The 19,167-nt window shown below is 50.6% G+C and overlaps 6 protein-coding genes across 9 annotated transcripts; 1 reads left to right on the top strand and 5 right to left on the bottom strand.

The window, feature by feature from the left end:
* Positions 1 to 118: 118 nt before the first annotated feature.
* L3040_005769 (uncharacterized protein) lies at positions 119 to 759 on the top strand (the record flags this gene model as incomplete). Its single annotated transcript, XM_007296691.1, has 2 exons — positions 119 to 274; positions 355 to 759. The coding sequence occupies 2 exons, from the start codon at positions 119 to 121 to the stop codon at positions 757 to 759; spliced, it is 561 nt and encodes a 186-aa protein (XP_007296753.1).
* A 1,237-nt stretch (positions 760 to 1,996) lies between these two features.
* L3040_005768 (uncharacterized protein) lies at positions 1,997 to 3,968 on the bottom strand (the record flags this gene model as incomplete). The annotated part of the gene is made up of 7 exons (XM_066154642.1): positions 1,997 to 2,020; positions 2,068 to 2,182; positions 2,254 to 2,547; positions 2,627 to 2,669; positions 3,497 to 3,576; positions 3,630 to 3,742; positions 3,918 to 3,968. The coding sequence occupies 7 exons, from the start codon at positions 3,966 to 3,968 to the stop codon at positions 1,997 to 1,999; spliced, it is 720 nt and encodes a 239-aa protein (XP_066011491.1).
* An 872-nt stretch (positions 3,969 to 4,840) lies between these two features.
* Positions 4,841 to 5,269, bottom strand: L3040_005767 (uncharacterized protein; the record flags this gene model as incomplete). The annotated part of the gene is made up of 3 exons (XM_066154641.1): positions 4,841 to 5,013; positions 5,108 to 5,150; positions 5,231 to 5,269. 3 exons carry the CDS (start codon positions 5,267 to 5,269, stop codon positions 4,841 to 4,843), a joined length of 255 nt encoding a protein of 84 aa, XP_066011490.1.
* A 119-nt stretch (positions 5,270 to 5,388) lies between these two features.
* Positions 5,389 to 6,081, bottom strand: L3040_005766 (uncharacterized protein; the record flags this gene model as incomplete). 2 transcript variants are annotated; one of them, XM_066154639.1, is made up of 2 exons in its annotated part: positions 5,567 to 5,683; positions 5,743 to 6,081. In XM_066154639.1, the coding sequence occupies 2 exons, from the start codon at positions 6,079 to 6,081 to the stop codon at positions 5,567 to 5,569; spliced, it is 456 nt and encodes a 151-aa protein (XP_066011488.1). The 2 variants fall into 2 exon arrangements, with proteins under 2 accessions (XP_066011489.1, XP_066011488.1); XM_066154640.1 differs by having other exon boundaries at positions 5,389 to 6,081.
* Positions 6,082 to 8,043: 1,962 nt separating this feature from the next.
* On the bottom strand, positions 8,044 to 11,399 carry L3040_005765 (uncharacterized protein; the record flags this gene model as incomplete). Of its 2 annotated transcripts, none has more annotated exons than XM_066154637.1 (3): positions 8,044 to 8,774; positions 8,830 to 9,240; positions 9,407 to 11,399. In XM_066154637.1, the coding sequence occupies 3 exons, from the start codon at positions 11,397 to 11,399 to the stop codon at positions 8,044 to 8,046; spliced, it is 3,135 nt and encodes a 1,044-aa protein (XP_066011486.1). The 2 variants fall into 2 exon arrangements, with proteins under 2 accessions (XP_066011486.1, XP_066011487.1); XM_066154638.1 differs by having other exon boundaries at positions 8,766 to 8,774; positions 8,957 to 9,240.
* Positions 11,400 to 12,561: 1,162 nt separating this feature from the next.
* Positions 12,562 to 15,316, bottom strand: L3040_005764 (uncharacterized protein; the record flags this gene model as incomplete). 2 transcript variants are annotated; one of them, XM_066154636.1, is made up of 4 exons in its annotated part: positions 12,562 to 14,416; positions 14,555 to 14,693; positions 14,773 to 14,933; positions 15,096 to 15,316. In XM_066154636.1, the coding sequence occupies 4 exons, from the start codon at positions 15,314 to 15,316 to the stop codon at positions 12,562 to 12,564; spliced, it is 2,376 nt and encodes a 791-aa protein (XP_066011485.1). The 2 variants fall into 2 exon arrangements, with proteins under 2 accessions (XP_066011485.1, XP_007296750.2); XM_007296688.2 differs by lacking the exons at positions 14,555 to 14,693; positions 14,773 to 14,933; positions 15,096 to 15,316 and having other exon boundaries at positions 12,562 to 13,794.
* Between the last annotated feature and the right edge of the window lie 3,851 nt (positions 15,317 to 19,167).

Below are 19,167 nucleotides of genomic sequence, written 5' to 3'. Positions count from 1 at the left end.
TTCGTTTACTTGGCGTCGGTAGAACTCCGGCTACACTTATCGCAAATATACTACTATTTTCTATCCCGAGCTCAACTTCTCGACTTCCAACATCTAACAATTTTCAAACCCAACAAAAATGGTCCGCAAGCTCAAGCATCACGAGCAGAAGCTCCTCCGCAAAGTCGACTTCACAACCTACAAGAGCGACAACAACCACCGCGACGCCGCCATCCTCCGACGATACAACATCCAGAAGCCCGCCGACTATGCGAAATACAACCGCATATGCGGCGTCAGTTATTCCCCCCCCTCTCTCTGCGCGCCAAAAACAAAAACGGGAAAAAGAGCGCCATTCTAACATTGTGTATGCAGAGCCTCAAGCAGCTCGCGCACCGCCTGGCTGCCCTCCCGCCCGACTCGAGCTTCCGGCGCAAGCACGAAGAACTGCTGCTCTCCAAGCTGCACGACATGGGCATCCTGCCCTCCAACGCGGCCAATGCTAAACTCTCCGAGGTCGAGAAGAGCGTCACGGTCTCGGCCTTCTGCCGCCGCCGGCTGCCCGTCGTCATGACCCGGCTGCGCATGGCCGAGACGGTGCAGGCCGCGACGAAGATTATCGAGCAGGGCCATGTGCGGGTTGGGACGGAGACGATCACCGATACCGCCTTCTTGGTTACGCGGAATATGGAGGACTTTGTGACGTGGGTGGATGGAAGCAAGATCAAGAGGAATATCTTGAAGTATAGGGAGAAGTTGGATGATTTCGATTTGCTGTAGGGCGGTGGGGGGCTTGTAGGGGTTTTGCTGCCTCAGTGGACGTGGAGTTTGGGACGGGGCATTGCAAGGCGTTGGGGTCTCAAAATAGGCTGGCATTAAACGGAGTATACCAAGTATGGTGTCCAAATTCCGGTATGTCTGCTTCAATTTGCGATGTCATTTCGAGGAGAACGCGAAAATGAAAGCATCACTTATCTTTTTTGTGTTCTTTATCCAGTGGATAAATACTGCATTGCTGCTGAGGCTGGCAAGTTCAGGGTCCTTGTTGATTGGAGAGCCCGTAGCGAAAGCGAGAGCAAGCATGAGGATGTCTACTCTGATCTTGTCTCGTACCATGGTAGCTGCAATGAACATATGCTGATGGAGATAATTGTGCACGCAAGAGTAAGAGAAGTGGTCGAAGAAATAATATTTTCGTGAATGAGTGTGTGTTGCAGTTGGGGAAGAAGAGAAGGAGAGGAAGAAGGCCAGTCTTTGATTGCCATTTGCGAGAGAAAATATTCCTCGTCGCTAAAAGCTGAGTTAGGCTCAAGTTTCCCGTCAGCGCGGAAAGATTGCACATGAGGTATCAACGTTGGAGCATTGGCTAGAGGCTTTTGCTGACAGCCAGCACAACACTCAACTAGTATTCTCAAAATGGGTTGCAATGCTAATGGCTTTGAGGGTAACCTCTGGGCTCGTAGGAAGATTGACTCGCCTCCTCCTGTTCCGTCTCAGAAACGAAAACTTGATCTCGGGCTACGGAAATTGATACTTGGTTCTACTCTTACCAAGTCAGACAACGATAAGGTCATTCCTTGATCGACACACTTCCGCTCCTTCCTCGTTAGGCTGTCAAAATACCAAAAAAAAGTTGAAACCTGCAAAAATGGAATAGAGAGCGAACCCAAAAAACAAAACCAGAAAGAAAAAAAAAAACACATCAAAGAGGCCCGAGAATCCCACAGAGATACGGGAAACTCGAAGCAAAACGTAAGTGAATACAGTTTTCCGGCGTTCCAATTACCAGTTTGTCCTGAAGATGACCCTGCCTACTGAGCCATCCCGCCTGCTGGATGAATATCGTCCACAGGATTGGGGTATATCAATAAGGTGCGAAATTTTTCTGCCGCCGGCGAGCGGAGGCCATGCTCGTCTGCCGTTTCAAGAACGCGGTAAGTGAATAATTATATAATTAGGGCGTCCGCTACTGGTGCTAGGGTTGGATCGAGATGGCAAACCAGCCATGTCCTGTTATTCATGGTAACGATCCAGAGCCTTCCTTGATTTGGGGAGGAATATTAGGGATCTAACTAAGTTTCCACTTACGCTGACCACCGCCGGAGCTGAAGTAAGCTTGCCGTCTAGATCCTCCCAGATTCCGGTGGACCACTTTCCACCTTCGTGGTGTTTGTGGTGGAGCCTTCCAGTGGTTCCAATGCCGCTTGCGAGATAGTCGGGGTCAGAGTCAGAGTTGATCCTTTTCTCGGACGGGGAGGGGGGTCCAAGACATACTACAGATCAAGCCTTCCTGGGCCCCAAGAGGCAATACTCGGTTCGGAGATGACAGTGCCTCCCAACGGTTGCCACCCAGACCAAGTTCTACCGTTCCGTTGATTCACGGCATAATCGTTATCCGGCCCGCGTCCACCGACCGCCAGATGGTTCTTCCTCCAAGATGTAGCGTCCAGGGGAGAAGTAAAGCCCGACCTGTCGAGTTGCTCCCAGCCGATCCAGTGGGCCCCGTCCCAGGAGAGATGGTACGCCGTCGGGTCTTTACCGTGAGCGAAGTAGTCGAGGCTATCCTGGCTGCGAGAGACAGCGACGGCGTGTTAGGCCAGACATCTCTGTGAGAGGGACGCTCAGGTCGAGAGATTGCCACTCCCACCAGAGACGACCGAGGTTGGCATGGTGAAGGTAGAAGAGCGGATCTGGGTTTTCTTGTCAGCAAGAGGCCGGTTGATCTCGAGTAGAGCAATGGGGGACGAGAGGTGCAGTTTATGGAGCTGACTCCTTGTATCGCTCATTCGTCACTCTTGAGCTTAAGCCCTTCCGGACGATTTATTTACTTTGGGCTTGTTTGCTAAGCGAGTCTCGAGGTAGTTCGGGGATAACATAGTAACGTAGGATCGAAAGCATTAGGGAAAAATTAGACCTCTGGATATCAAGCAGTATCGATGCAAAGCTGGGAATTTGTGTGCTGCTCTCCACGTATCGAATGTAATCGCTGGTGGCATTTATCTTGTTTAATAGTAGTTTCGCTTCAATGCCGAAAACAAAATCGAGCGATAAAACAAGACCTTACAATTTACGCCCGTATAATAGAGGCTGCGGATCATTTGAGTAATTACGCCACCAATGTGCCGACCTCCACTCTGTGATATAGAATGAGCCCAGCCACCCAATGATCCCCGAAAGTGTAACCGCTCGTGAAATGACGACGATAGACACCGCAGCACCCGATACACATTTTCCGAAACGGCGCAAATGTAAATGATGATCAAGATGGTCATTAACGCCTATTGCGTCATTAAAAACTTACGGTAATCTCTCGCTATCACCAGTATTCTAGAGAGATTGAAAAGACAACCACAATCAGATAATAGAAAGTAAAAAGCAGTAGCACGTCGAAGATATAGATAGGAAGGAGCAGGGGTACCGAGGTTGTACCAAATCACCAAACCTTCTCCGCCCGCCGCCCGCCAAAACCCCGGATCGGCAAAGCTTAAAAATAGGAGGAGGAAGGAAAAAAACACACGATGCTTGTGGAGGGATTGAACCACACCCGATTTGAACGGATAACCTTTCGCTGGAGCCATCTCTGGAGGCGAACGCGCTCTGCATTGCTTGTTAGAGCATACCATATGTAGGGACACGAGTGGGCTACTCACGCCGTTGCGCCAGCGGTCCCGGCTTGTTGTACGTTGCTGTGATCGCCACGATAGATGCCACCGGCAATGGTTGGTGGATTTATGTTGGAGGGCAAGAGGGGCTGCAGTCCGGGCTGAAATACTTTTTGATGCAATGATTATCCTGCCAGCTTTTCAATCTTTTGACTCGCTCGCTTGATAGCGCCGTCGGAACGTCGGTAAGCTTACCTTGAAAAGAATCTTGTTTATTAAGAGAGTTTAAATTGTCAGTGACGTTCGTTATATGCTGTTTATCTCGACTACTCGCACATGTTTATTCTTGCGTTTGTATTTCGAGTTCCGATCGAAAGTTTTCTTCATTATATGTAATGCTATATTTTATGAAGGCTCTTTCTTTAAGTTATAGCGTATGTAGCGCTGTCTCTACGGCGCGTTATAGCACTTTCGTTAAACGCAAACCAAAGAAAGTATGTTTATAATTTCCTATTAAATCTTCACGCAATCTAGATACAGCGTATAACGATCTTTGCAGCCGAAGGATCATCAGCGGAATGCAATTCTGTTTCATAGCAACTTTTGCAGTAGCGGGAGCTTTTGAAAGCAAGGATTACGAAGAAGTCGACTTTGCGTACGTCTTGAGCATGCGAGAGAAAGCATTTCATTATTTCAATTAATTTTTTTCTTTTTAGATAAAAAGCAACAGAATAGCTTTGTAGAACTTCGTATACTAGAGTGAATTAATTCTAGATAGCCGATAAATATAAAAAAAAAAGAACACAAAATAATAAGAGCGGTAATCGTCGGTTACCTTGAATTTAATTTGTAAAAAATCCCGACCTTGCGCAAGTCGGTCAATTCTTTCGAATTAAAATTTAAGGAAACCGACGATTACCGAGGGATTTGTCTGCACTCAAATGTTTAATTTTCCATATTTATAAAAAAAAAATCCTTTCTTAATATGAGAATTATCCAAGGATTGGTTTAAATACTACCGTAAGGACTTTTTATTAACAAAACATTATAATCAATACGTTACAAGACCTCGATTCGGCTCGCAAAGAAAGTTTCACAACTTTATTTTCACCGCTATGCTTTTTCAAGTTTCCCTCTTCTTGCCAACTTTACTAGTGATCGATGTAAATAATCTCATTCTCATTCACATACAGAAGATCTCAAGCTCGGTATCCGCCTCTGGTCCAAGTCCTCCCTCGGCACCATAATTGATAAGGATGTCACCAAGTACGAGCCGAACCCCCTAGGAGTCGGCACTCATCACTCCAGCCAACCTCATCCATATCCTCGAACCCGAGGGTCAAATCTCCGCAAGCCTTGGAGGTTTGGCCGGCCGTGAACGGGTACGGGATCTGAAGTTCCGCCAGAGATCTTCTGGGCTTCGGGTAGAGCGCTAGGGAAGAGTCTCGAGAGCAGGTTCTCCAGGAATCAAGCGAATCTTGATATCACTGTGAGTAAATTGTCTGTCTTTAATCTTGCTCATGTACAGCGCGAAGAGATCAAGGTGGTATAGGACTTGGGCGGTCTCTTCTTGAGTAATGAAGTAGTCAGTAATTGTATTTGAATATCAGTATGTATGTATGTATGTATGTATGTATGTATGTATCTACCTTATCAGCACCCAAGTGCAAATCATAGAAGAACGACATTTTTGAATATCATGCAAAAATGGTCCATTCGAGAACTCGAGAAGAGTTATTTCTTATCGATAAACCCAAGACACACACACACACACACACACACACGCACACCAAAAAAAAAGGGGGATCTAAGAAGAAGAAGAAACAGAAGAAGACTCGAACAACTCTTTCAGACACCATCCTGGTGCCCTCGGCGGCCAGCTTCTCGTGATCGAAAGCGCTTCCATACGCGAGATGATCCAGTTGGAGAATCCCCTCTCGGTATGGTACACGTTCTCGTCGCTATTCTTCAGCCTCCAGAACGCGTCATGCTCGTAGCGGGTCCACTTCGTCGGACGCGGTTCCTCCTCGCGGTAGCCGAGCGGGATCCCCGTCCAGAGTTTGGCCGCGCGCCGCGGCAAGGGGAAGAGGTCCGTCCTCGGGCTGGCGTGGAGCGGTGCGAGACCGAGCCGCTGCTCGCCTAACCCCTTCAACATGTCGACGAGGAGGTTGACGGTCCAGGGGTGGCCTTCGACCGGCAGCTTGCGCTCGAGCTCGTCGGCCATCTCGGCGAGGGTGACCCGCTCTACGCCTATGTACCACTGCTCGTGGGTCACGGTCGCCAGTTTGGCGTGGATGGTCTCTCGGATCTGCTGCACCAGCTCGTCGGGTTCCGCCGGGGGCGAGTTGTCCTCGCTGGGGCTTTGGCCGGGGTTCTCGGGCGTGTTAGTGCATGGGTGGCTACTGCCGCTGCTGCCGCCTTCTTCGTCGAACAGTAGGGATTGGTAGGGCGAGGAGCCCTGGGTTGCACCGGTTTCGGAGTAGGTTTCTGAGTTGGACATGGTTGAGGGAAGGTAAGCTTGCAGGAATTCGATTACGCGATGTAGAAGCCGGGAGAGCTGCGGCGTGGTACTGTGGATTCGCTGATGTTCGATTTCCTGAAATAGGGCCTAGATCTAGAGAGGGCTCTCAAGGCAGCTGGATATCTTTTCGACTCGGTATGATGATGTGCGAATTTCGATCGAGGATGGCTGGTATTGAGTGGAAGCGCGTCAGGAACCTAACTGTACTCCAGTCGCTGCTGTGTGACCTCTAGATTAGTCTTCAATACATGAAATGATTCCGGTCACTTTAACTTACCTCTTGTTTTCCTACTTGATTTTTCGTGATGATAAGCGCTTATGCCTGATGATGGTATCTGGCAATAAGTCTTGGAAGGTGATAGAGCTTCGAATTCGCAAGCGGTGCGCAAAGCTAAGGACGAAGAATACCGCTTGAAGGGGTCGATAGTAAGCTGCGTCAAGAACCGCGGAGATAAAGCTCGCCTTTCTGTTTCACTCTTAGTTGAAGATGTTATGAAGGTAATGTTATGAAGATGATGTTATAGAGAAGGAAAAGGAAAAGAAGGTCGCATTGGTGCGAGAAGATTTATATATAAAATTTCCCTTAGCCGCAAGCTCTTGAATCAATCACCTTCTTTCCAGCAGCTTGCGCGCTTGATTCATGATCGAACTATACTGTGAATGCGTGCGACTGGCTCTTTTAATACTTTATCAAAAGGCGATTCACACCTTCCCATCTCAGCCTAGAAGGCGTTTGGCAAACACAATTTGAATCTGATCAGCCTCTATAAAAGATTGCCAGCTGCCAAACGTACAAGTGGCTCAATAGTATCTTCCCAGATTCCAAAAGATCCTCGCATTAATCGACTACGTAAAAACCATCTCATCTTTTCATCTTTGCCAAATCGCAACTGATACAATTTTCAGAAACTAGTTATGCTAGCTCCACCACCTACCTCTGCAAGCCCAAATCCAGCATCCAAATCTGACCGCTCAGATACAATAAGTCCACCGCTCCGTCCGTATTTAAATGGTCGATATTCATTTCACTTTACCTTACCTTACGATCGGCCAGGAGATACACGCTCAAACAAAGCCTCACTTACCCATACATCTCAGCACAGCGCAAGCGGAGAACAATGGTGCCCCTGATAGGAAGGTACACTCACCTCGAACTGCTCGTGCATAAACTTTTATTTCGCACCAGAACTCTTCACATTCGACAGCCTAATCTCTCCATGACCATAAGCTTCAAAAGATAAATAAAAATTATAAAACCTTTAAATGATAAGAAACAGCCTATAGCTATAAGACGACTTTGTTTGAAATCCATTATCTAATAGGGTTAATTAAAGCAGATATGTAGAAAGTTGGCTTTCGCCTAACTCTCAAAGGAGTCTTAAAAATAGGAGCGACTTCAGCTTTATATTTTGTTTGTTTCTAGGTATACTAAACAAGCAGATTCAAGCTTGGCGGTTTTCATCAACTACTTCCCGAAGCCGAAGATAGAAAAATAAAGACCGGCTAATGTTGATTCTTCCCCGAAGTGTTGACCTTTAGTTTTGGTGCGAAAAGTGGTTTTGTGCATTAGCAGTTACCTAGTACCGTACTTACCGATCGCAATTCGAAAACCAAAATTAAAATTTCCTCTTCGTAAGACATTATTCATTATCATCAAACAGTGTATGTGGTAAGCCGCGCCCATGTCTGTAAAAGAGAACCAGAGAAATCAAAGTCTCCCAACCCGCAACGCAAAGATATGAGGAAAAAAAAGAAAAAAAAAAAATCATCCATCTCCGCAGCTCGAGCCGTAAAAGCATCATTCGTTACCCATCCGCTCTTTCCACCTTGAGATATCCCCAGATCCAGCTTCCAGTTGGCTCTTGTACTCAAACACACCACTACCCGTCTTACGTCGTCGTATACCAGATCCAAAGAAAGCTAAGAGAAGATAGAGAGAAATCACCGATCCCGCCGCCTCCTCGAGCTAGAGCCACGATCAGAAGCAGGCGGGCTCCCAGCTCCAGATCCAGCATCCTCTACAAAGCCCCTCAAGAGGTCCTTCCAGGTTTTCCTTCCTTCCATGACCTCCCCAAAACCGCCTACCAGCTTCTCCACCATCTCAGTCTGCCCGCCGCCAAGCCCACTTGACGCACCGCTCATAAAATCACCACCACCTCTGTCTCTCTTTCCACCTCTCAATGGCGAGTTCATGTATGCATTACCATAACGATCTAAAGGCCGACCGTCGCGATCAAAACGGTCTGGCAAGATTTCAACTTCGTCTTCGGAAGAGTTGGGCGACGGAGAGCGAGAATATGCTTTGTGACGGCGGCGATGTTTAGAAGGTTGAATAGGCCGGTCAGAAGTTGTGTCGGAGTTGCGTCTGCGGCGGCGACGGCGGCGAGAAGATGAGTCTCCTTCCCTGTCGCGCTCCCGATCACGAGGTTGAGATGTGCGTACGAGTGCTGTTTCAAAGTCCGAGACGGAAGAAGAACGTTCTGCGTGTGATGCGGAATGGTTGTGGGAATTAGAGTTACTGGGAGCGGCGCTTTCATGGATATCTGCCAGGCGGCGGGACGAAGTAGGTGAGAGGGGCGCGAAGACGACGGATTTGTTGGTTGGGCGTGGAGGAGACTGAGGGGACGTTGAGAAGGGCGAGATGCTTGGAGTGTAGGGATTATTTAGACCGCCTGGAACCAAGGGTCAGTGCAGTTCTTCATATGGATGTGAATCAACAACACGCACCCTCCTCGCGGCCAAACAGATCACGCTGAAATGGATCGCGAGTATGATCATCGGGGAGAGGAGCTACAGGGGGCGGGGGAAAGTATGGCTGTGCGGGAGGCACAGTGGCAGTATCATTTGAACTCACATTCTCACCCGCATGGTGCCCTGAGTAGACATACGGATCATGGTGCAGTGGTGGTGGTGGTGGGTTGGCCCAGTCGGCCGGGTTGTAAGGGGGGATGCCATCGCGGGTCACGTGCGTTGTAGAAGTCGTGGTGTGTTGGGTAAAGCCGGGTTGAGGCGGTGGCGGGAAGGCGTTGTTCTGGGGGTAGTACGAGCCGCCAGAAGCATGTGGAGGAGAAGGAGAGTAGTCGTCTTGATAATCGCGAGCGTAGTAGTTCTCGGGCGGCTGCTCCTCTTCTTCGTATCCTGGCGTGGGTTAGTTTGATCAAAAGATGCTTGACGGCGACTGAAACGAGAGAAGGTTGATTCATTCATCATTTCGGAATCAGATTTGACAATCTTCTTGTCAATCTGCTTCTGATGGACGATGAACGCGATCGAGAACGAGCTCTTGAGTGCTGGGGGTCCTCACGTCTGCGTTCCCTCTCCCTATCTGCCTCCTTTCTGCCCTTTCTCTTCTGGTACTGATTCATACCGATAGCTGCTGCTGCGGTGCCCGCGGCAACCTTGGCAACGGACCGACTGCGCCTTCGGCCGCCTGAGCTAGATGAGGAGTGTCGGCGGCGACGAGATCGGCTTCGGGTAGCCCCGTAGGCCGCCGCCGCTGGTTCGTCGTACCCTCCTGGGTACGTCGTGGTCTGTTGGTGGGTGTACACGGGCTCAGTACCGTACTGCACCATTCCTAACTCTGGGTCAACGCCAGGATCCGAATGTGCGCCTAGAGATCTGGCTCTCGACCTGCTTCTTCGCGACCTGCTCCTTCGCGACCTGCTTCTCCTCCGCGATCTCCTATCGTCTTCAACTCCCATGGTGCGGTCCTCACCTGCCTTGCGGTTCTCGTACAGTCCTGCCACGGCGGCTCCCGCCAGTCCAGCACCCGCAATCTCAGCGCCGGTTCGTAGGCGTGACTTTGATCTCGATCCGCTTCGTTTGCGCGACTTGCTCCGGAAATGCTCCACAACCCCAGCGACCGCGGCCGTCGCAGCTCCTGCCTTTGCGATGCTAGCAGCTCTGTGTTTGGGATCGGCATGCTTGCTGCGGCTTCGGCTCTTTGACCGCTCATCGTCGTAGGAGTCGTAATCGTAGCCGTATCGGGAACCGCGACGTCTCGAGACACTTCGCGTCCGACTTCGTCCCCGGCCCATCTCCTCCCTGGTCTGTTTGCGGTTCGAGACGTACTTTGCCGCCGCCGCGGCCGCCAGACCAGCGGCAGCAAGACCAAGCGCAGTCTTGACCTTGTGGTGTGAATGTCGACTGCTGGATCTGGACCTCGAGCGGCTGTAGTCGCGGTACCGACTCCGCGCTCTGGTGAGAACTTCTGCGCCGATGGCCCCGAGAGCCGCTCCCCCAACCACATTCCGTTTGCCGTGCCCGCCTCCTTCGCCCGTCTTCTTCCGGTGGTCGGCGACCAGAGCAGCTACTCCCGCGCCCGCCAGTGCGCCTTCGGCGAGATGTCTCCGGTGATGTGGGCTGCTGCTTCGGCTTCGCTCTCGGCGGACGATTTTCCTCCTCACGACGTAGTCTTCGCTATCGCTGTAGGCCCGATCGCTGACCGAGTCTCGCGGGCGGATGTCTCGGCGATCGTACCTGGCCATGGCAAACTCCTCGTCTTTGCGCCTGCCCCCGGGCCCCACCTGGCGCACATCTTTGCGGTAGTAGTATTCATCTTCCGCTCGTCTCGGCTCGGGGACTCGCGCCACCTCCTGCTTGACTTCCTGCCTCACAATCTGGACCTGCTCCTCGCGCGGCGGGAGGACGATGGGTGGCGGCGCGGGGGCTTCTTGCACGATGATCTGCTGGGGTTCCGGGGCCCGCTGCCGGATGATGATGGGCTGGGGGGGTGGTTCCGGCCGATCGTAGTACTCGGTCTCCCTCTGATATCTCTCTAGCTCGTACGGCTCTTCCCTTCTCTCGCTCGTCGTGCGCTTCTCCACCCGAACGAGGTCCGTCTCCCGCACGTCCCGCTCCAACTCCCAGGGCTGGGCCGGACCCCGGTCCCACGGACTGCGCTCCACCGGGTCGCGCCGGTCCCGCTCGTAGACGACGGTTCGTGTGCGCTCGCGTTCACGCTCGCGCTCCGGCTCGGGTTCTCGCTCGATGACCCGCTCGATGTAGGTGCTCCGCGGCCGGATGTCGATGGAGCTGCGGGGCCTCTCGGGCTCGACGAAGCGTTCACTGCGGCGGTCGATTTCGATGCGCTCGGCGCGCGGGGCATCGAGTCTGGTGGAACGGCGGTCGATCTCGACTTCCTCTATCCTGCTGGGCGTGACGCGGTATCTCTGGACGGTACGATAGGAGCCGTCGCCAGCCCGGGAGCGGCTGACTATGGAACTATGGCCGTCGTCGTCGTCGGAGTCATAGCCGCCGTCGCGGTAGGTGCGCGTCACTCGGGTGACTTCTGGCATGTCGGAAGGGGAGGTTGGAGAGAGAGTGTTGATGTAGTGATGTGGTGATGTGGTGATGTGGTGATGTGGTGATGTGGTGATGTGGTGATGTGGTGATGTGGTGGTGAGGTTGGTGAGGTGGTGAAGTTGGTGAGGTTGGTGAGGTAGGTGGTGGAGTGGAGTGGTGAGGTGAGGTGAGGTGGAGGGGAAGAAAGAAGGATAACGAGGGGTCTCAACAGTAGAGATGAGGGAGTTGGCTTGGCAGGGCGGGGGGAGTGGCTGGTGATGCGAATTTTAGGAATCGAGAATTTCTCGTCTGATCCTGATCAACTGACCGACCGATGACCGACGACCGACGACCGACGACCGACGACCCACCATCGCCGCCGCCGACCAGGCTGGTGGCGATCCAGGATCACCCCTTCTTGACCCCTTCCTCACCTTGCAATCTTAAATGCCCCTCTCACCTTGCCATCCTAGATGCCCCGCTCCCACCAGAAAGTCCCCGGGACTTCCAGCCTTCCATACCCAGCCTCTCTTCCCTACCCTCTCCCTTCTCCCCCTTAGCCAACGGGCCAAGAGTGCCCAGCTTATGCACCATGACATACTTCGTACGTACAGGATGAAGGGTGAGCCGTATCCAGGTCCGAGAGACCACAACCTGGAACATCCTGGCTGGCCCGTAGAACCGGGCAGCCAGCGTAGCTATATATGTACCTATATACACCTATACCCGTACTATATATATAGATATATACATATACATATATACATATATACATATATACATGCTACGTACAACGTATATACAGCATCATAAGAGCTTGGAAGGCATCATTCGTATCTGGCCGGAAAAGTCAAACAGATGAGTGCTGGTCAGGATCACCTCGACTTCATTGGCAACATCAGCTAGTACGTCGTGATATACCCGATACGAAAGTAGCGATAGTTAATGTTCGAAGATGTGACGAATAGGAAGCCCTGACGAAGGGTATCGATTGATTTACAATTATTCATTACATTAACTGTAGTTGTTCCGCGAGAACGCAAGGCCTGATGGACACTCGCTATTATCATCACTTTCGTTATCTTCATCATCTTCATCATCTTCATCATCATCATCATCATCCAGACCCAGACGGCGTGTAGCCTCCGCAATCTTGCTCGCACCCTTCTTCAGCTTCTAGAACGTCGGTGGGAAAGCCATGACCTCCTCGCCGAGAGCCCCCTTGACATCGGTATCCAGGCGGGCACGGCCAACCTGATAGTCGATGAGCCATCGCCAGACCTGGCGCGCGTCAATCCGGCGGATCTGGCGCGCAGCCGTGCCGGCCGACATGTCCGCAAAGTTGATGCCGGTGACGGCCCGCAAGAAGCGGGTCCCGCCCCCGAGGATCGTGTCGCGGTTCTGGTCGTAGTAGGCCAGGAGCGTCACCAGGTCGGCGCGGAGGGAGGCCCGAACGATCTGGCGCATCTCCGAGTCCTGGTCCGGCTGGCCCTTCGCAGGCTCCCCCAGGAGACACAGGAGAGCAATCTTGGTCGGGACCCTCTCGCGCTGGAGTACGCGGGCAACGCACTCGTGCTCCTCGGGGCCCTTGGCCTGCTCGTCACCGGACTGGAAGATGGCTAAAGCCTTCCGGAAGGTATCCGCAGGCCCCTCCCCCGGGAGAGCGGGCGGGTCGACCACGAAGTCAAAGTCGCGGGCCTTCTCCATCAACTCTTCGCAGATCGGGATGTTCTCCACGTTGAGAACATCGGGGAGATGGAAGCATCCGGTGAGGGTCCGGAGACGGTGCATCATGAAGTCCTCCATGTTCTTCTCCTCCTTGTGTTTCATGGCCAGCCGCGCCTGGGCAAGCCCGCGATCGCTCGCGTCAGGAAGAGCGACGGTCTTCTGGGCGAGGAGCATGAACTCTTTCATGTCGCTCTGGAAATCGACGTTGCTGAACTTGTGGTCCCGCTCAGCAGCGGTCATGCGCGGGTAGCTACGAGCCTTGATCTCTCGGTCCAGCTCGTCGGCCCTGCTGAGGGTCCATTGCACCATCGTGTGCAGTTCCTCCTCCATGATCAAGTGGTTGGTGACGATGGCGTACTTGAAGAGCTTGACTAGGGCATGGCCGGCGGAATTCTTCCACGTGGCGACGGCGTGCGAACTCACGTCCTCGTCGACAATCTTACACTCGAGGCTATCGATGGCCGTGTTCAGGTCGTCGATGAGCCCTAGAATTCGCTCACTGTTCAAGACGAGACGGCCCTCGCCATTGTCGATAATCTCGTACTTGAGATCTAGATCGGCCAGCTTGTTGATGATCTTCACCATCTCGGCCGGCTCGCCGACGGGGGAGGTGGACGTGGTGCGCTTCAACTCGGGATCATACGTATAGACATTGGTCGCAAGATATGTCGCACGCTCCATGTCGAGGGCAGCATTGATATGAGGGTGGCTTCGCTCGTAGGCCTTGCGTCTTGCGCGGATGGCAGCGCAGTCGTACTCCAGTGGCGAGGTGGGCTCTGTTTGCTCATCCGCACGTCCGACCTCCTTTCCCTTTCCTTTGCTGCTTGTTCTCACCTCCGCGGCCTTGGTTTCTCGATCGGCGACGAGTGCTGCGTTGGATTTGACAGACTCTTCATCCTCCGGAGCCAGATGCTTGCTACAATCACCACAGGCACCGTTGTAAATACCGGGGACCATGCGATGAAATGTTCTGTACAGGACGGCCTTGTGGGCGTTGCCCTCGGCGTCCAATCGAGGAACTCCGCGTCGGTTCGGGATATCAACGTTGAAGGGAACGGCCGCGTCCATCTCCCATGTCTCCATCACCTTCTCGAGCTCGTCGCCAGCTAAGCCTTCGGACTTGCACGCCTTGAAATACTCGGAGCGCTCCTCGCGGTATTTGGCCTCTGCGAGATAACACCTGGTAATGGCGTCCTCCTCCTCCTTGGAATACTTGCGAATAGCTAATCTCTTGTACAGAGGGACATAGCCAGGGGGGTGGGGAGCGGCGGCGTTCTCGAGCAGATCGTCTTCTTCCACCAGCCTGAGTCTGCAAGTTAGCACCGATTGCTTTCAATATTTTCGGAGAGGGTATCCTCTGGGATCATTGATTCCATCGCCGATTCCGAGACATGATCCCCACACCGAGACGCCAGGAGAACAGGAGGGGGGAGCTGCTGACCAGTCGAGGAATTTATTTCGGGCGATAGGCAGGCCATTACCATATCTGGTCATGGACTTCGTTGTTGGCGCAGAGTGTATGGCGTCTCGTCGCTCGCGGTGCATGTTGATGCGACCGGTTTCGTGAAGATATTCCTCACCTGTATCATGTCTGTCAGTCTCTACCGTCGAGCTGTCTGGCTACGGGTTAGCGGAAAGAGAGAGATTGTATATGCTTACGGGCGTCGATTCTAGACTTGGTAGTAATGATCGTGGCAGCGATCTTGTATTCATAGAAGCAGTACGCCTCGGTGAGATATTCCTCAGTGACAGGGTAACCATCCTTCTCGAGACGAGCCATAATCAGCTTGATATGTTCTGGGTTGATCTTCGGATCGGGACTGCAATCATGCTTCTGTTAACATTGTTCTTCTGTCACCTTGAGGATGTTTGTAAATCTCTATTCGTATTATCGCGCTCCGAGACTCGAGAGGCCTCTGCACACGTGCGAGGGAGTCTCTTGGAAGATACGAAAGGAAGGGTCGAGGAAGGATACAACTTACGCGCTAGGTGCATCTTTGACCTTCGCATCCAGGTCGGGCTTTGCCAGATTGTGATCGCAAATGAGGCTCTTGCAGAATCTTGGGCCGCCGCAGGGTTTGGTGTAGATCTTTCCGCCAGACTTGGTATACAGCTGCTTGATTTGGCTAGCCAACGAAACACCTTCGTTCTTAGATCCCGAGGTGAGACGTGCAATCGTCTCCTCGACAGTAGGATTGCTCATCGTGGCTGCAGGTTCGTAGTCGAAGTTCTCATGAAAGCGAGACTCTCGGCGTCTGGGTGCTTCAAGTTTTTGAAGTGCTTCAAGTGCTTGAACGAATGGGTCCCGGCAGTCTTGAGTAGAACAGCTCAACAAGGTATTAAAGTGTGAGATGGGGATGTTGAAGTAGGTTGCGAGCTCAAGGGGTGGCTTGGAAGGGGGTTGTTAGCACGCGTTTCCGACTCAAGAAGGTGAGGTTGTGATTTCCGAGAGAGGAGGAATTGTAGGGTGGGCCTGTCGAAGCGAGTAAATAAATAAACGCTAGTGTCGACGCGTGACTTCCCAGGCAGGAACTGCCCGGCTTTAAAGCAGCAACACAAGGCTAGATTCCAATTGAATGGAGCCATTGTCTGGTCGCAAACATGAGTACTAGCATCAAAAGCAGAATGATACCGGAAACGATAACCTGCCTCCACCATCTCCAATATACTCTGCACAACAAGGAGCTTTCAGGATACAGGAACAATATATGAAAGCGAAGCTTAAATGCGTGCAGTATTCCGCAGGAGAGCCATAGCATATATGAAATGTATCCATGAACCCCGAGGGTACAGAAACGCGGAGAACTTCATCTATACTCTAATCTCCCACCTCTTTTTTTCTGAAGTACAGCTAACTTTTTGTGTCCAGGGTCCTCAATGGCGTACCGTTGCTCAACTTGGATGCAGGCATCGCTCCCCTCTAGGCCAAGAACCAATTGGATTTTTTTTTTTGCCACTGTTCCTCCAGAGGATAGGAAAGAAGAAGTATGAGACATGCAACATCAGCCTGCCCCCCACTCATCAAGATAGAAACAGAACTCTGTTTATTCTATCTTGAACTTTGAAGAGCATTTGGAGTAGATATGGGCAATCAGTGACGGATAAATAGCTGAGAGGACATGTATATGGTGCAGTGTACGCAAAGCTGCAACGTACCTCATGTTCTGAAGTATAACGTTATGTTTGGAAGTAAAACTGGTAGCCGCGACTTGCCAAGTGAAGCTCAAGTGATGTCTCACCTTCTCCCTTTCAAAAAAGAGTCAAATCAACAGAGAATGTTCTGATGTCCCGCTGTGGTATTCAAGAGGAACCGGCCATGTAGATGGCAGGGTAGTAGCAGATTGGCAACTTTGCCATTGCTCAAGCCGGATATCAAAATTCAAAAGTAAACTGATTGGACCCCCGAAGAGAAGATCCGAGATGGCACAGAGAGCCCCAACATGTGTGTAGCTGTATGGAAAATTTGGGGCCGGCGGCGAGACTGGGGTGATTTGCCAAGTCGTTTCAGCAAGCCATATCTTGTGTTTGGGGAAACTGATCGGCTTTCGGCATATACCAATTCAAGATCCACTGCCACTGTTTTATTCCCGGGAGAGTAAAGACAGCAGGTTGTCGGGCGTGCTTGTCGCTATGTTTATGATAACAAGATGTTTTCTGAACATAAAAAATGTATGTGTATGTGTGTGTGTGTGTGTGTGTGTGTGTGTGCTGTGCTATTGTACCATTGAGAGGAAGTTACATACCGGCAAAGAAGTAGCCATGTCGGTAATGGAGGAGTTATGATTCTATTTGGACAAAGTTAGTAGGTTTTTCATCTTCTTCGCTGTCACGGTCGCCTCTTCGATCTTAGATACTTCAAAGTCCAGGTGTTTGTGAGACAGTACCCAGACCGGGAGGCGCACGAGTTTGCAACCTGTTTCCAGGCAAAGGACTGGTACAGAGCTCGAAATCCCCGCGGAATCTGAACGATGTCGCCAGCACTTCTCTGCGATGGATATACCTTGGGGTAGAAGAGGCCTATGATGGATGGAGAGTAGATAAGGAAAGCTCGAGGCCTTGAACTTCTAACTTCTACCAGCTGAAAGCCAGCTGCGCAACCACAGTTCCCATCCCATATGCACATGACGATAAACAAAGATGGATAGAGAGGGATTCGATCAGATCAATCGGGCAGAGAGAGAGGGGGGATATGATACATACTGGTGTCTCCACGCCGCTCTCTGCGACCTTCACATCCTCGTCTGCCTTCTCCGGACTCTGCATCTTCTGATGGCCTTTAACTCTTCTGTTGGGAGCCATCTTGAGTTCTTGAGGGTTGCTTAGCAGAAGCTGAAGTTCGCTGTGTTATAGTGTTGTGGAGAAGTTCACCTAGGAGGTTGGGGGGGGGGGGGGGGGGGGGGGGGGGGAGGGGAGGGGATTTAGGGCAAGTGCTGTGGGAGGGAGATGCTACTAAACTCAAAACAGGAAAGCATGGGATATAATATTCTAATGACTAAGCAGTTTTTCGAAATGATATGGTGGCTATCAATTAAGAAGGGGTTCGAAACTGTGATTGTCGACTATACAGAAATTCGAAACTATAGTTGTCGATTAAGCGAGGTTGCCATAAAAGGAAAACTTAAAAGCAAGATACCAATGTCTCGCGAGCTATAAAGGAAGAGACGATATACCTAGCTAGGTATGAAGAATCTATGCTTTATGAAAGAGAACTATCAGTTTCTGAAAGAGATTAAGAGTATGATTAATTAGGCTATTTGAATTATGCTTAAGAAATATGGTAAGATTTTATCTGATGATATTATGCTTTTCTTTGAAATAATCAATATGTTAAAAATGTAAACTAAAAAGATTAGATTGTTAATCTTATAGACATAATAAGATATAGGGACATTATAGCTGCTACGCATGAATATCAAGGGATAGATTGCTTTGTTTACTTTCGTTTAATTTTATACAGCTAGAAATTTCATCTTCAGGACAAGTGGTATGGACTAGTAAAGGTGATAAAGAAACTTGGAGAGAATTGGGAAGTCGAACTACCACCAACTTGGAAGATTCGCCTAGTATTCCACGCCTACTACTTACGAAAGCACACCTCTAACCCATTACCTGGTCAGGTTAAGCCTTAGCCAGCACCTATTCAAGTGCTACCTGATCAAGACGAATAGGAGATCGAGCGAATCTTAGGATCCCGTATACACCGAGGAGCACTTCAATACTAAATGCAATGGGTAGGGGTAGACGAAGACCTCAAATGGTACCCTTGCTCTGACGCTATGACAGCGCCTCACTTGCTTAAACAATTCCATTTGACACACCTAGCAGCGAAGGGACCGCCAAGAGCTCTGCCACTTTGGCTGGAAGCTTACAGTGAGGGAAGAGACGATTATAGGGAATAGGAGGACGATAAGCCAATGTTAGCATTATTAGGAACTGAAAGGACGCAATTCTTCGGAGGGGGGGAAGGGGGGGGTGATGTTACGGTAGTAGCGGCGCTACTTCGTAAGGCACTTCGTGAGGCAGTTCACGAGACCTAGGGACACGTAGGACACGCATATGAGTTACACGTTACCCCGTGACCCTTACTTCCCGTCTTGGCAAGCCTGCCTATAAGACCTTTTCTCTTGTGCCTAGATCTCCTCTTAGGCTGCTCCATAGGGCCCCATGGGGCCCCACGGAGTTTTGAGTCCTCCCCACGGGGGAACCCACGGGGGGTACAAAATTCTCCCCTCCTTATAAGGAAACCCCATAGGGCATAAAGTTACCTTATAAGGTTTATACATAAAAATATGCATATGCATAATTAATAATCAAGATTACTAATCAGGTTTACTAATTATATTTACTAATCAGATTTACTAATCACATTTATTAATTAGATTTACTAATCAAATTTATTAATCACATTTACTAATCAGATTTACTAATCATATCTACTAATCAGATTTACTAATCACATTTATTAATCAAATTTACTAATCATATTTACTAATCAGATTTACTAATCACATTTACTAATCACATTTACTAATCACATTTACTAATTAAATTATT

Source organism: Drepanopeziza brunnea, assembly GCF_022702325.1.
Source record: "Drepanopeziza brunnea f. sp. 'multigermtubi' strain 214-2 chromosome Unknown ctg9, whole genome shotgun sequence".
Classification (NCBI taxonomy): Eukaryota; Fungi; Ascomycota; class Leotiomycetes; order Helotiales; family Drepanopezizaceae; genus Drepanopeziza; species Drepanopeziza brunnea.
Note: the sequence above shows the minus strand (reverse complement) of the source record. Positions and strands in the feature narration are given on the sequence as shown.